This window comes from Ambystoma mexicanum, chromosome 14, assembly GCF_040938575.1.
Source record: "Ambystoma mexicanum isolate Mex_15411 chromosome 14, UKY_AmexF1_1, whole genome shotgun sequence".
NCBI classification, from domain to species: domain Eukaryota; kingdom Metazoa; phylum Chordata; class Amphibia; order Caudata; family Ambystomatidae; genus Ambystoma; species Ambystoma mexicanum.
Window position 1 is genome coordinate 513,519,500 of NC_090940.1, and position 14,449 is coordinate 513,533,948.

Here is a 14,449-nt window from a genome sequence, read left to right on the forward strand (position 1 = left end):
TTAGAAGTTCACCTGTTAACTGTCACAGGTACCAAAGGTTCAAAGTAGTTTCAGAAAACCACGTGCAGGATTGCACGCGACAGGATACACACAGCTCAGTACAGCCGCGCTTGCAGACAGCGTCCGCGTGGAGATTTGGCATGCAAACAGGATACACGCAGCCCAGAACAGCCGCGCTTGGAGACAGCGTCCGGGTGGAGATTTGGCATGCGAACAGGATACACGCAGCTCAGGACAGCCGCGCTTGCAGACAGCGTCCGCCTGGAGATTTGGCACGCGAACAGGATACACGCAGCCCAGGACAGCTGCGCTTGGAGACAGCATCCGCGTGGAGATTTGGCACGCGAACAGGATACACGCAGCCCAGGACCGCCGCGCTTGGAGACAGCGTCCGTGTGGAGATTTGGCATGCGAACAGGATACACGCAGCTCAGGACAGCCGCGCTTGCAGACAGCGTCCGCCTGGAGATTTGGCACGCGAACAGGATACACGCAGCCCAGGACAGCCGCGCTTGAAGACAGCGTCCGCGTGGAGATTTGACGCAGGATGCAGGACGCAGGTCCGGAGTTCAGCTACAAAACGCCAAAAATGAATTAATCAGAAGCAGCGATCGACGTTTCGACGCTGCTTATGTACGTACTGCCGTGATACATGTGACGGAACTAAGTCGCGTGAATTTAACGACGTGAAAAATGCAGACGTCGCTTTCCGGGCAATGCATCAAACAACCTCCATTTCGAATAGAATGGTCTAGCGGTTCTATGGGCGTAACTCATTTTGTATGGAGAGGTTGTTCCCAGTCCAGAGATATGTCCAGCAGGCATGACAGGGAACAAGGGAAAATACGACATTCTTACAGGCCATGAACAGTAAGGATGTGAAATTAACTATCGTACTCGGCCTGACGACATTTCAGATAGTGCAAGTGCTAAGACATAGATAAGGAAGGGAGCGGGAGAGTGGGAAGGAAATGGAAACAGACAGGCGACTACCGTACTAGGCCTGACAACATTTCTGGTAGAGCCGGAGGAAAACAAAAGGTGAGGGAGAGGGGTGCTGAAAGGGAGGAGAGGAACAAAACAAGCAACTATCGTACTAGGCCTGATAACGTTTCAGATAGCTCTGGAGGGAGGGGGGAACAGTAAGGGGATGGGGGAGCGACAGACAGAGTTGCTATCATACTAGGTCCAGGGACAATTCTGATAGAGTAAGTGCATAGAAGAAAGTAAGGGGAGGAGATAAGGAGAGGGAGGGGAGGACAGAACAGAGAGTAAGTCTGAATACAAGATGAAGATGGGAACAGCATGATTCAGGGTCACCATGAGTACAAGATGCAAAGGAAGTCCAGCATGAGAGTTGAGAAAGGGTGACGCACCATGAATGAATTAAGTCCATAAAAGTAAAATCTAGCATTGGGACAAAAGACAGTGATGGTGAAACCAGAATGTATCAGGACAGTCTCCTGTGTGCAGGAAGGGGGGGGGGCACAAGGGAACAACACGGGGGACCATAGAGGGTGGGGATGGCCTGTGGGGACAGAGGGTGTAAACACATGTTGGTGCATGCTTACCTGCTGTCTTTGCAGGGGGTCGGACCCTGGATCCTCCTTGTCCGAACAGGTCCAAACAGGAATTGCCCTTTTCTTTGACTGCCCTTCGCTTTGGACGCCTGGGCAAGAGACGCCCTTGATTTAAGAGTTAAGAGCAGGAAGGAAGAGGCAGGGCTAAGAAGGTGGGTGGTGCTTAGGCCAGGTGACCTAGATCCACTTACACCTGCTCCCCAGCTGCAAAGTAAAAGAGGCTGGAGGGCTCCTTAAGTAGGGAAAAGAGCGGCAAGCAGGAAGACACCAGGTGGCCGGGGCTTGCTAAGTGGTGAAAAAGAGTGGCAACCAGGAAGGCACCAGGTGGGCGGGGTTTAGGCCAAGTGACCTAGATCGACTTGCACCTGCTCCCCAACTATGGAAGGGTACAACCATATGTTATACTTTTTCCAGATCCTAGACTAAGAGCCCTGTACCTGTGGTTTAGACTGAACGCTTTTCAGACAAAGGATAGAATAAAGAGATGGGCGAAATATGCCAATCTTAATCTGATGTGCAGATTTTGTTCACAGGACAAAAAGACCTTAAAACACCTTGTCCTATTTTGCAGAGAATTGCGTTCAATAAGAACAAGACACCTAGGAGTTCTCTTCTCAAGTCAATCGACACTATGTGCAAACGACTGGTGGCAAAGGATGTTTGATGGAATTTGATTTATGCCTTAACTAACTTCCTAACTGACATTAAAAAAAAAAGTTGGCCTTAAAACTTCCAGAAGATGAAAACGAACAATGAAAGGGGCAAAGGAATTTGAAATGCAGAATGATTTTAAATGCGATTGATTGTTTGATCTTGCTTTCTACTTCCCCCTTCTACTTTTCTGTTTTCCTCGAGATGGGAATGGTTGAAACTTTGACTGTGACTTTGGAATTTTAATTTTTAACTCTTATGGTTAGTTGGAGAGCCTTATTGTTTGCCATCGTCTATCTGATGTTGACGACGCTAAGGATGGATAAGACTTTTGGAATTGTGTTTTCTTCTTTTTTGTTTTCTTTTAAAGGTTTGTATAAACCAATAAAAATAATAATAAAAAAAGGCATTTTCCACCCTGCATTCATTATTCAATAAACACCCTTGAACTGTGATCACTTGTGTCTGTCTTTACTGTTGCCACCATGAGTTCCTTACAGTAGGGATACCTTCTTGAAGGGCTGGGGCACTCACCCGAGGAAGCTGTCAGCAAGGTGGAGATGTCCGCTTGCGTTGCCAATTTTGGGGGGTTTGCCATTTTTCCCTCTCCCTCTTTGCTTGTGCTGACTGAAACGTACACTTGTGGTGCCCTCCCGTTCCACTTTGGTGTGACGAGAGGGTGCAGGGGAGGCCGGTACTGAGTGCGTGTTACTCTTTCCCATGAGGGATTTTGGGAACGCTCTGCCGAGATCCTGTTGGCACTGGCCTCCCTGCTGATGTATCTGCTGTGGGGGCAGAGGGGTGTTAGTCAAGCCCCGGAAACCCAGTTTATTTACGTCCCTCTTGGCCCTGCCTGGGCCTCCTTGTGATTGGGTGCGCTCTGTATCCCTCGGGTCCCTCAATGGAGTTTGAGGGTGCCACCGCGCTATCCTCTGTAGGCCGATGCGAGAGGGAAGTTGTTGGGCTGATGGCTCTACAGTCGGGCTGATTCCATCCTCTGATGGGAAGATTGTTGGAGGGAGAGCCAAGGCAGAGCGGCTGCTTCTCTTGTGCGTGTCCCAGGGCTTGCAGGCTTAGTGAGAGAGTGGTGATGTTAGGGCTGCCTGTGCTGGGGCTGGTCGGCCACTGTGTTTGCAGCCAGACGAAGGTGTGCAGCTTCTCAATGGGAGCAGACCCACTGCATGGTGGTGTTTGCTTTCCTTAGGTGAGGGAGCAGAGGGATCAGTGGGGGCCTGCAATGCTCCAGCTGCTCAGCGCATAAAATTTCACAGCCCTACCTTCATGTAGCTTTGCCGTCTGTTTCGCGGGAGTGAGATTGGCTATCCCTGTAGACAAACAGGTGGGAGTGGGGGATGGTGCTTACGGCATGCCGTGCTGGTAGCAGCAGGACTTCAAATAGGGCTGCGATGCGTTCCTCGTGGCTCTGGAACCCACCGGAGGGGATCCCTCATTCCGGGCCGATTCCACTCCTCCTCCAGGTCGCCATGGTCGGGCTGCTGATGTGGTAGCATAAATTAGGGATGGCTCTTGCGGCGCACAGGGAGCTGCAGGGCTTCAGGTGGGACTCCAGGCTACCCATGCGGCTTCGAGGTCCTCGGAGGGGGTCCTTCATTGGGGATCACTGATCCGACTCAGCTTCTCCTCCGGGTCACCGGGGCCGGGTCTACCAGTGTGGTGGTGCGGCCCCATGCACAGCTGCTAGGCTCTAGCTGATGAGTCCCGACTCCAGGTTCCCTGCTTGTCCTCCGGAGCATTGGGAAGGCGGGTTCACGGCCGCCATATTGCCTCTTCGGCTGGGCACGCGGGCTAACTCCTCTCGCCGAGGACCGCATGTTGATCAGGAACATGTCAGCGCATGCAGAGCATTTTGCTTAACGCTCCGCTCATTTTACATGTTTAGCTGGGCTGCTTTTCTGTCGTATATCGGTTTGTTGTGTGGCTTGAGCCGGGAGCTCCTAAGAAGCCACTCCGACCGCCATGGCTCCAAGCCATGCCCCCTATATGCCCTTCTTTGTTTCAATTTTTAAAGTTCCATTCACTTGAGAATATAGCACATATTGGTTTCACTGGATGTAAAGTATCATAAATTTTAGTATGCAGCATCTAGTGGTTTTACTTGAATTTTAAGTTCTGTTTTACTTCTGAACCTATTATGTAATCGTTCTGCTTTTGTGTGAGGTTTTCATTCAGTTCAGTATTCAGGAAACATGATTTGTATTCAACGCATGGTGTAATATTTCCTTAGTTCACTTCAAATAGAATGTACAACCTTCGGAGACCTTCCAAAATGTGTTTCCTCAAACACGTGACCACTCTGATACAAAGTATTCCTCAAGCAACCAAGTTTAAACGCTTGCGCACCGGGTTTCTCACTGGCTAGAAGCTCACTGTTCGCGCTCAAAGGCTTCACAGCAGCATGGATCGTACAGCCTTCTGCTCCTCACATCAGGGTCCTACTCCTCAGGCACCCCTGTGTTGATGTCCCAAAACAGGGAAACAAGCATCTTTAATGCATATAAAAGGGACAGCCTCTCCACACGCTCCCTTCTTAACATTCGGTTTGCTCCATGGGGTCCCAGCTCCCACGCCGTGCATACACCGGCCTTCGTGCTGCTGCTCCTGTCACTCTTCCACGCACAGGTTTCCCTGTTGCCTCCCATGCTGCTGGGCTGGTCTCCTTTTATACACCTGCAGCCCCTTGACGGGCTGCAGGTGTGGTTGTCTAATCAGCCCTGCCTGACCACACTCAACGGGACATGCCTGACCTTTACAGCTCTTAGCAGGCATCTTCCTCGTCCCAGTATCAGAGTGGTAAGAGTGTGGTCTTCATTGCTCTTAGTTGACTCTTCTTCGTCCGAGTACTGTCAAGTGTCAAATGGGTGGCAATGAGGGTAACTGGCTCATAACAGCCCATGAGATGGTGGAAGGGTTGGGTTGGTCACTAACAGGAAAAGGGGTATACCATGTCTCGCCCAAGAGCACCCCACTTCCAGTACCCAAGGACCACCACTCAGGTGATCCTCCCTCGCTACTTCACCCCCAGAGTCAGGATCCAAGAGCAATGGCCTTCCCTGGCCACCGGCGCAGAGGATACAAGGGGTTTAGGAGTGAGAATACCTGCAGGTTTCTCACACCCGTCACTGGGTTTGAGGAATTGTTAACAGTTTGGAATGAGGAATAATCTGACATTAAACGTGCTTTTGCTTACTAGAGACTAAGAACCTTTTGGGTTATTTAAGATAACATCTTAACAAATTAACGTTAACCTTTCCATATTTTACAGTTCGAAGGCATCCATTACCTGAAAATAAGATAAAAAATTACATGTTCCAGTTATGCAAGTCCCTTGATCACATACATAGGTAAGAATTAGCACTATTAAATGTGTGTGTGTAATGCATTGATTTGGTATAAAATAAAGTTAACAATAATACAACACAATTGTTTCAATTTGAACCATTTGAGCACTATTAAATAATAAATAATGTTACTTCACTTGACACCAAATATGTTTGTAAGGTTTTGAGGATGGCTATTTAGAGGTTTGTGCTTCAAGATTTGAAACCTTCTTGTGCAAAGAAAATGTATAAACTGTTTCAAGAGACAAGGTTTTGCAAGTTTGCTTTTTTGCATTCTACAGAAATGGTATATTTCATCGTGATGTCAAGCCAGAGAATATTTTAATTAAGGTGAGAATAATTTCTTTGTATTGCATCCATTTGTTGAACTTGTCTCTTGTCTTCATAAATCTATAATATAATAAAGAAATTAAAAACACTGTGAACAATCTTTAAGAGTTTGATAAAAGTCAGAGCATGAAATATATCTGAAAGTCTTTTTTTATGTTCCCTAATGTACAATAAATAGAAGCAAAAATCTCATCTTTTGTATGTGGGTTAAAATATATAACCAAACCATAGCTTGATCTCATTTTATCATTCTGTGTCCGCTGTAGTTGTAGATATTTGGTCTTCAAAATGGAGTTACGATAGTCAAAGCTGGAGCAAAACACTGCTCCCACAGTGGTTGTACTCTGAAGAGTATAAAGAGTAGAACTATATATTCCAACTGAGTGCATTGGATAGTTTCAAGAACAACCCATTTTATTTACAAATTGAACTTGATTATAACTTTTAATAATGTAGCTAACATTTAAATCTATTTATGTATGACATGGAATGACATAGCATGACATTCTCAAACCTGTCATCCACTCATTATTGACTTGTTTATCCTTTTCAACACGCCTTTCATAAAAGTACATATTTAATTCATCTCAACATATCCTCATCCTAGGCAACTGTGAATTCCACTCCCCACAGGGACCCATATCATCTAAATTCCCAAAGTTCATATGACAAGCAGCAGGGATAGTCACCCCTGCTGTGTTCATCAACATCTAAATATCCGTCATCCTTTACTCAGGTATTTGTATTTATTTGTCATTTATATAATTTTTTACGCCAAAGCACTGTACAGAACACACTTATTACACATTAAAATGAGGTTGCAAACTATACAAATTGTTCAAGAACAACATCAGGAGTGAGGGAGATGACTCTTAAGGGTTGTTCAAAATAGAGACTAAGAGGTAATAGAACAAAGAGAGAGGCGAAGAGCATTCCAGTAGAGTGGATCAAGCAAAGTAAAAGGGAAGATAAAGAGACTAAAGATAGGAAGGCTCAAGGACTTAAAGGGCCTCATCACGAGTTGGGCGGTATTGCAGCAGTAAATCCACCGAATTACTGCTCAAAGCAATTACCGTTACCGCCACTTGGTCTGGGAGTAATACAGCCGGATTACAGGTGGCAGTGTAAGTCACCCTTTTTTGTTTTTGAGACCACAGGTCTCAATTGGGAATTTTCAGCACAATTACTGCAGCAGCATTTGTGCCAAAAATGTGTGGAAAATAGGCAGATTTACCTGCAGCTCAAAACTGGAGATGAATCCTCCAACTTTCCCCCAAACTTGTAATTGGGTGGTGCAGTAATGCAGCGGTAGTGCTATTACCACTGCATTTTTACCACAGCACCCAACTGGTGATAAGGACGAAAGATATTTAAAGACAATACAGAGGAAATTGAATTTAAGGCATGAATGAAAAGAGAGCCAGCCAAGAGATGATAGGGACACTGAAATGGATTCACAAGCAGAGAGCAAATATAAAAGACTAATTGAAGCATTGAAGACATATTTAAGAGGAGCTAATGGTGAAATGGCAAGACCAAAAAGTACAGTAGAGCAAAAGAATAGGCATGAGAAAATAAGTGAGGAGATCAAAGGTTTAGTAGCATTAAACATCAGAAAGGATCAAGCTTTAAAGATGTTAAAAAGATGATAACGACAGGAACGGTAGATGATGGAAATAAGATGAAAGAAAGATAAATCAGTATCAAGATAGAGGCTAAGGTTTAGAGCAGTGCTAAGGATAGGGAATAGAGAAGGAGAAAAAGAGACAAAAGAAGGATGGGGTTGGAGGAATAGTATTAACCGGGAAAACAAAACTTTGGTTTTGGTTGCATTCTTAACATGAAAATGGTCCGACATCAAGGATTTAATAGCTAGAAGGCAGGAATTAAAATTGTCATAGATAGAAGGTGAAAAAGAGGAAAAGGGCAGAAAATGTTGTGTTATTCGCATAGAAATTATGAAGGGCCCAAGACCAAAGCCTTGAGGAACACTGTGAAGAAGAGGTAAGTATCAGACGACCCATCCCAAGATACTGGTCCTCATTACCAGGTTGCCGGTAGGCCGCTGGTAGTATGGGTGGCCTACCGGCAACCTCGGTTTACCGTTTCTGACGCCCAATATCCCGGTAATACCAGGATATTACGGACGACGCAGAATGGTAAGTTCCCATTCCCATGGAGTCCATGGGAATGGGGACACTTAAGCACCGATACCGTTGCTAATGATTTTCCTGCCGGTAGATCAGGCCCCTACCGGCAGACTCAGGAGAGCCCCAAACTTAAAGAACATACTTTGCCCCTCACACTTCCAATACTACAACAAGGAATCAGGCCTCCAACAACTATGGAACCAAGCCAAACTACAAGGGAATTTCAAATGTGGCACCTGCAGCATTTGCCAATTTTCAGAGGACGCTAAAAAGACCATCAAACTGCCAAACGGCAAAGATGCTTTAATTCGAGATTTCATTAACTGTAACACCAAATATGTAGTCTATGGCATCATATGCCCCTGCCACAAAATGTACATAGGAAGTACAATCAGAAAACTAAAGATTCGGATATCAGAACATATTCGTAATATCAGGAACAAAGATATGACTTCACCATTGGCTCTTCACTTCATTACTACACCTCCACTAGAACCAATGGAATCAATTAAATTCTTTGGGTTCCAAAAAGTCAACTCAAACCACAGAGGGGGTAATTGGGAACGACTACTTCGCCAACAAGAAGCAAAGTGGATCTGTTTAATGGACTGCTGCCATACCGGCCTCAATTCAGACAATGAGTTTGTTCCCTTTCTCTAAATGCACCATTTTTACTTACTAGAATCTAGATATTGATACTAAATTTGCAATAGTACAAAACTCTGACTAACACAGACTTCATCCTCATAATGGGAGAAATCATTTCCCCAAATCCCAAACACACACTCCAATACACACTCTTAACTTTCATGTGATTATCCTGCAGGCACCACCTTCCAATTTCCATTCAATTCCATCTTAACCGGACTTTACAATACCTTTTTTAGGTTTTTCATTATTAGCCACACTGGCTTTGTTAAGCACGTTTCACGTGCAATCACCTATAATATAAACAAGATCTGTGCGATCCAAGATAAATGATCCAGTTATTTAAACTCAACATAAATTCCTAAAATAACACTAAGAGTAAACGCATAGCCACAAATGCCCCACGGTAAATAGTTCATCCCAAACCCAATTCAAAATGGCACCACGCATGTTTTAGAAATTAACCAATCACATCGTTTTACACATGCGCTTATGCGACGTACTATGTCATTGCGTTATTTAAATTTACCCAGCACGAACGGACATTTGTATCATCACGTACTACTAGCAAACGTCGGCTATCATACCGGCGTTTCTGTTTTCTTCACATTCCAACTACCATATTAAGGTAAGCGAACTGTACCCATTTATAGGTTTAAGCCCACTCTTAGACGTAAAGACGCTACTTACAAGCGCATACGTCCGCGACAGAACCGTAACTCACGGCTCCAATTCGCTTATGTCACCCTCTCATTAGGTACTCCGTACCAGCGGACTGTACAATAACTATTGACGCGTAACAAACACTGCCGCGCCAAATTCGAACCAATTCGTGCCACTGTTTTCAAAGGCACCGATGAAAATAAATTACAAAAACTTGCAAGGTATGATTAAATGTCATCAATGACAAAACTCTGCTCTATGTTGAAACTTAAAGTTAAACACACTGGTACCTTTGCAGTAAATCGCATTGCTTTATAATTTGAATGTAACATTGTGTGCCTCAAACGAGGGTCCCCCGGTAGTCTTTCTTTATTTCTAAATACAAATTTACCACTGTATCTGCACCAGTATCCTTACCAGTGCACTAAGCTCTAATACCAACTAACACTTCATCTAATGAGAAAGGGCCTCATTACACGTTAGGCGGTAAGGGTTTACTGGTACCGGTAAGGGTAAACCCTTACCGCCTTACTACGAGTTCCCTTTGCGGGACCCGACCTTACCGGCTGGTTTTACCAGCCGTTAAAGTAGGGTGCCGCAAAGGGACCTTGGTGCTAATTACAGTACCGCAATTTGCAGTACCGTAATTAGCTCCTTCCCCATTCCCATTATGCCCTATGGGGGCAAAAATGGGCATGGGGAAGTGCCTTGGTGAATGGGGAATTACCGCCCCCGCTCACCTTGGAGTAGGGCGGTAATTCCGCCATCCACCAAGGCAGACACGGTAAAATACGGCAGCAACCATGGCGCTAGTAGCGCCATGGTTACCGCCTACCGTGTAATGAGGCCCAAAGTCATTTATCAGTATTTATTAGAAACTGTTCAGCCACATGTTCTAAACAGATGGCACCTCCACAGCAGAGCACACTAATCCGTCAAGTCAACCCAGATTCAAACACTGATTACCTCTTTGCATTTTTTCCTTCTCTTACTAGCAACCAAGCTTTCTATTTCATCACTGAACCTAGAGTGCAAACTCAGCTCTATAACTTTCCACCAGTCTATCTTCTCATACCCTCCTGAAGAACCAGTATTTACATATTGGGGAAACACGTGTCGAGGGAATAAGCATGTTGTGGAATCAGCATGCCAACAAGAATCTTAGCCAAACAAGACATTAATATGAAGCAATATTAATGTCTGCATCAAATGTAACTATCAACCCAAGTACCATAGAAACAACCTAATATGAAAAAAAGAAAGCAACAAGCTAGCCCATTGGATATTGAGTAAATCCTCACAATTAATTACTTAAGACAACTATACCTTCAAGGATTTTTCCTTTCTGTGCAATACAACCAGGGGACACAACAAAGCTCCAAGAATCATTTCATGAAACACTGCCAAGGCCTATACAGGACTCTAGCAAACCAGAAGACTCCTCAAAGGACTCTTAAGAATAAGAGTAATACAAATAGATATTCATTGTGAAATTAACAAATATCTAATAAATACAAACTCGTATCTACTTTGTGTCTCTGCTCATCACTCAAAGATTAACTTACTTTTCGATAACTGTAGGTGCAACAATAAGGTAATATACCCATTCTTTTCTATCCCTACCGGCAGACTCGGAGTGTGCCGGTCCAGAAAAGGTGCTGGTACCTTTAATGCAGACCGGCTCACTCATAATGAGGCCCACTGAGTATGCACGGTTGGAAATATAAGAACGAAACCAAGATAAAACATAGAGAAGATCAAAGTAAAGTATGATCCACTGTGTCAAACACAGCTGAGAGATCCAATAGAATAAGAAGAGATTAGTGTTTAGAGTAACAAGCAGAAAGCAGTGAGTCACATATAGAGAGAAGACCACTTTCAGTTGAGTGGAGAGGATGAAAACCAGACTGGATACAGGGAAGAATTATAGTTCTCTGTTACAAAAGTGGAGACCTAAGAACAGACAAGACGTTCAAGTCATTTAGAAAGATAGGGGAAGAGAAATTGTCAGGAATTTCGAGGGGAGAGAAGGATTTAAAGAAGGTTTCTTCAAAATGGGAAGAATTGAGGTGTGGTTAAATGAGTAAAGGAAGGTCGAGGTAAGAAGAGAAATATTGAAGAGACTAGTGAGGTAGGAAACTAGAGACAGATAGACTTTAGGTATGAGTGATGAAGGAACGTGATCAAAGGGAGAACCTGTGGGATGAGCATGGGCTAATAGGGAAGAAGTATTTTAATTAGTGATAGGAGAAAATAATGAAATAACTGAAGTAAAAGAAAAAGATGGAGAGGGAGAAGAACAAGAGGAAGAAGATGGAACAATGGCTGTACTAAGAGCAGCCACTTTAGAAGAGAAGTAGGAGGCACGATCAGAAGCAGCTAAAGTAGAATTCAGTGAAGAGTCAGGAGAGTGAGGGGAAAGAAGACGTGAAAGTGATTGAAACAGACACCTGGGGTCAGCAGATTGGGTGTACAAGCAAACAGAATAGTAGAAACGTTTAGCCGAGAGAAGAGCATCATCATATAGCGCATGATAGGCAGAGACGTTTTATGGGAGGGTAAAAGGGGCACTTGCCCAGGGCCCCCACCTGCCCCCCACAAGGCTGCCTGAGCTAAAGAAGTCCATTGTTCACCAGACTTAAATAGCACATGTCAGGATATTTTATGGCATGCTGCTGAGGTTCTAAACCCATTGCCTGTCTTTTTTTACATGTACATTCTGCCTTGATCAAGTCATCATGTAATGCGTTCTGTGTTCACTGTGGTATACATAATTTGTGTGTTCCTAACGGCACAACTCTGTAGCATTCTTTCCTTCCTGTGGGAATTATGTTGATTGTGTGCAATAGCTAAAATTGAAATGCATATTGATAAATTGAATGCCACCATCGTTTAGAAGTTAGCTCAGTGTATTAAGCACTCATTGCAGAGATATATGTTAATATGAAAGATTAGAATAGCACATTCCAGCAAAGCTGGCTGAGCCTTTCCTATGTTTGAAGTTTATAAACCTGCCTGCACATGTACCTGGTTTTATAGCACAGCAGGTTCTATTATCAGCAATGTAGCTGCACCAGATAGGGGTTGCTATAAAATCTAACATATCATCTGTATGGTGAAGGTCTAGACATTGGTTTGTTCAGATGGGGTGTTGTAAAACCTAGGCAATCACCTCCAATGATGAGCATAAACTGTTAGTCCAAGAGGTGAACAAGTTTCCAAATCCAAGACTGTGGAACAAAAGCATTCATGCTTGTATCCTGGCTTTGTCAGCAGACGATACAGTGATCCTGGTCAAATCACCTAATATCTCTTACATACCTGTGCTTTCTTCTGTGAGGTTTGCCTTCATGCATGCAGTGGTATTGTTTAGCCCATTACTTGATATTTCTTCTTATGTAGGCCATTTGACTGGAAGGAGTGGTAGACAGAAGAGAGCGGACCAGATGTTGCAGGCCTTGGACAAGCATTTTTTTAGGTCTGCTTGTTTGACACAAAAAAACCGTTTGCTTTTCTGTAAAAGTCAAAGGTTTTTATGCATGTTTATGAATGACAATGTCACTAGCCATTGTTTTGGAAGTATTTAAAGCTTTAAAATACAAAAGAAAAACCCAGATTAAATGTGTTAAATAACATCGTTTGGTATGCTGGTACTTAAATACTTCCCTTGATGATGGAGAGAATTAATCTAGAATCATTCCCATTTTGCGTAACACCCTTCTATAATATTTTATTTTTTAAAATGGTCATGTTTGGTCATGTGATTTGTGTACTTTCCAAGTCAGTTTTATGAAATGAGATTGTTTTAGTTTATGATAAGAACTGGAAAAGAAAGTGTTCAAATGCAGAAATTGCAGAGTTGGCACACATCCACCCCTTAACCAATGTGGGATCCTGGGCATCTCATTTATTCTTGTATTGCCTAACCTCTCAAAATTGCCAGTCCCTAACCCTTTCAAAATTGTCAGCCCTTTAGAGTGATTTCCTTCGCAGGGTATGAGCTTCATAAAAGCCTCAGTCATGGTTTCACTATGGTGTTGCTTCCACTAGAACAGTGAGCATTGATAGATTGCATACCCCAGGCACTTGTTCCTTTTGATATCTAATGGCAACACTATTTGAAAACCATATCACACTTCTTATCTCAGTCTGTCTGGATACAGACACCTTCCTGGTAGCTTCTAATCTGCATCCACTATCCATGCTATGGTATGTGTAGCTTTCTCCTTTCTTCCAATCAGTCTCCTCTATCCATGCTTGAGTCCTTTTGCATTCTGGGAGGCAGCTAATGTGAATTATCTGGCTATTTTGGGTTACACGTACCCTTTACATATACGGTCCTGCATTTATACTACAGGCTGCTTACCTTCCTGGATGCTATTGATAAAATGTATCCTGTATCTGTACTAGAACAGAAGTAACCTCTTCGTAGACTGCTAATGTTGACCTTCAAATGCTACTTGTTTATCGTTCTGATTAGAGCAAGAATGAAGAGGGTAAGGGGACTTAAAGGGAGTAAACATGCTTATTTTGAATGCTGCCAGGCAGCATATCAACCTTTTAGGTTTTGTCCGCGTCAAGGGTGTGACCAGATATTCTTGATCACTTAATTCCTTTGGTTTGGTGGAGGGGGGCACCAAAGAATTCCATGCCCAGGGCCCCAAAAGTGGTTAAGATGGATAGGAAGAAAAAGATAGACGATCTGCATCAGATAGAGGTTTTCACCAGCATCACTCAAGGCAAAGGAGGACTCGCCGCATTGAGCGAAGTTGGGAAGTAAGCCAGGGTTGTGGTAGCTTCCGAGAGGGTAAAATGAGGTGGCAGGATAAAGGGAATCGAGAGACGAGGAGTGAGAGAAAGGAGTAGAGGCTCCATCTTCAGCAGAAAGAGCAGTAAATGCTGAGTGAAAGGGAAGACCAAAAATACAAGAAGAAACAAATAGAGGAGTGTTAAAGATCATGACAAGAGTATGTGGGTGCATCAGAATTGACTTGACTAGTTGAGGAGAAAGATGGAAAAAACAAACAGCATAGGAGATGGGCACCAGAAGAATAAACAGGGAGAGCAG

At 43.9% G+C, this 14,449-nt stretch overlaps 1 protein-coding gene across 2 annotated transcripts in view; it reads left to right on the plus strand.

The window, feature by feature from the left end:
* Positions 1–14,449, plus strand: part of MOK (MOK protein kinase) — a 1,335,855-nt gene that overhangs the window by 645,274 nt on the left and 676,132 nt on the right. For both annotated transcript variants that reach the window (XM_069637748.1, XM_069637749.1), the window contains 2 exons: positions 5,515–5,593; positions 5,872–5,920. In XM_069637748.1, the coding sequence (XP_069493849.1) occupies positions 5,515–5,593; positions 5,872–5,920 (128 nt within the window). The remainder of the gene's footprint in view (positions 1–5,514; positions 5,594–5,871; positions 5,921–14,449) is intronic.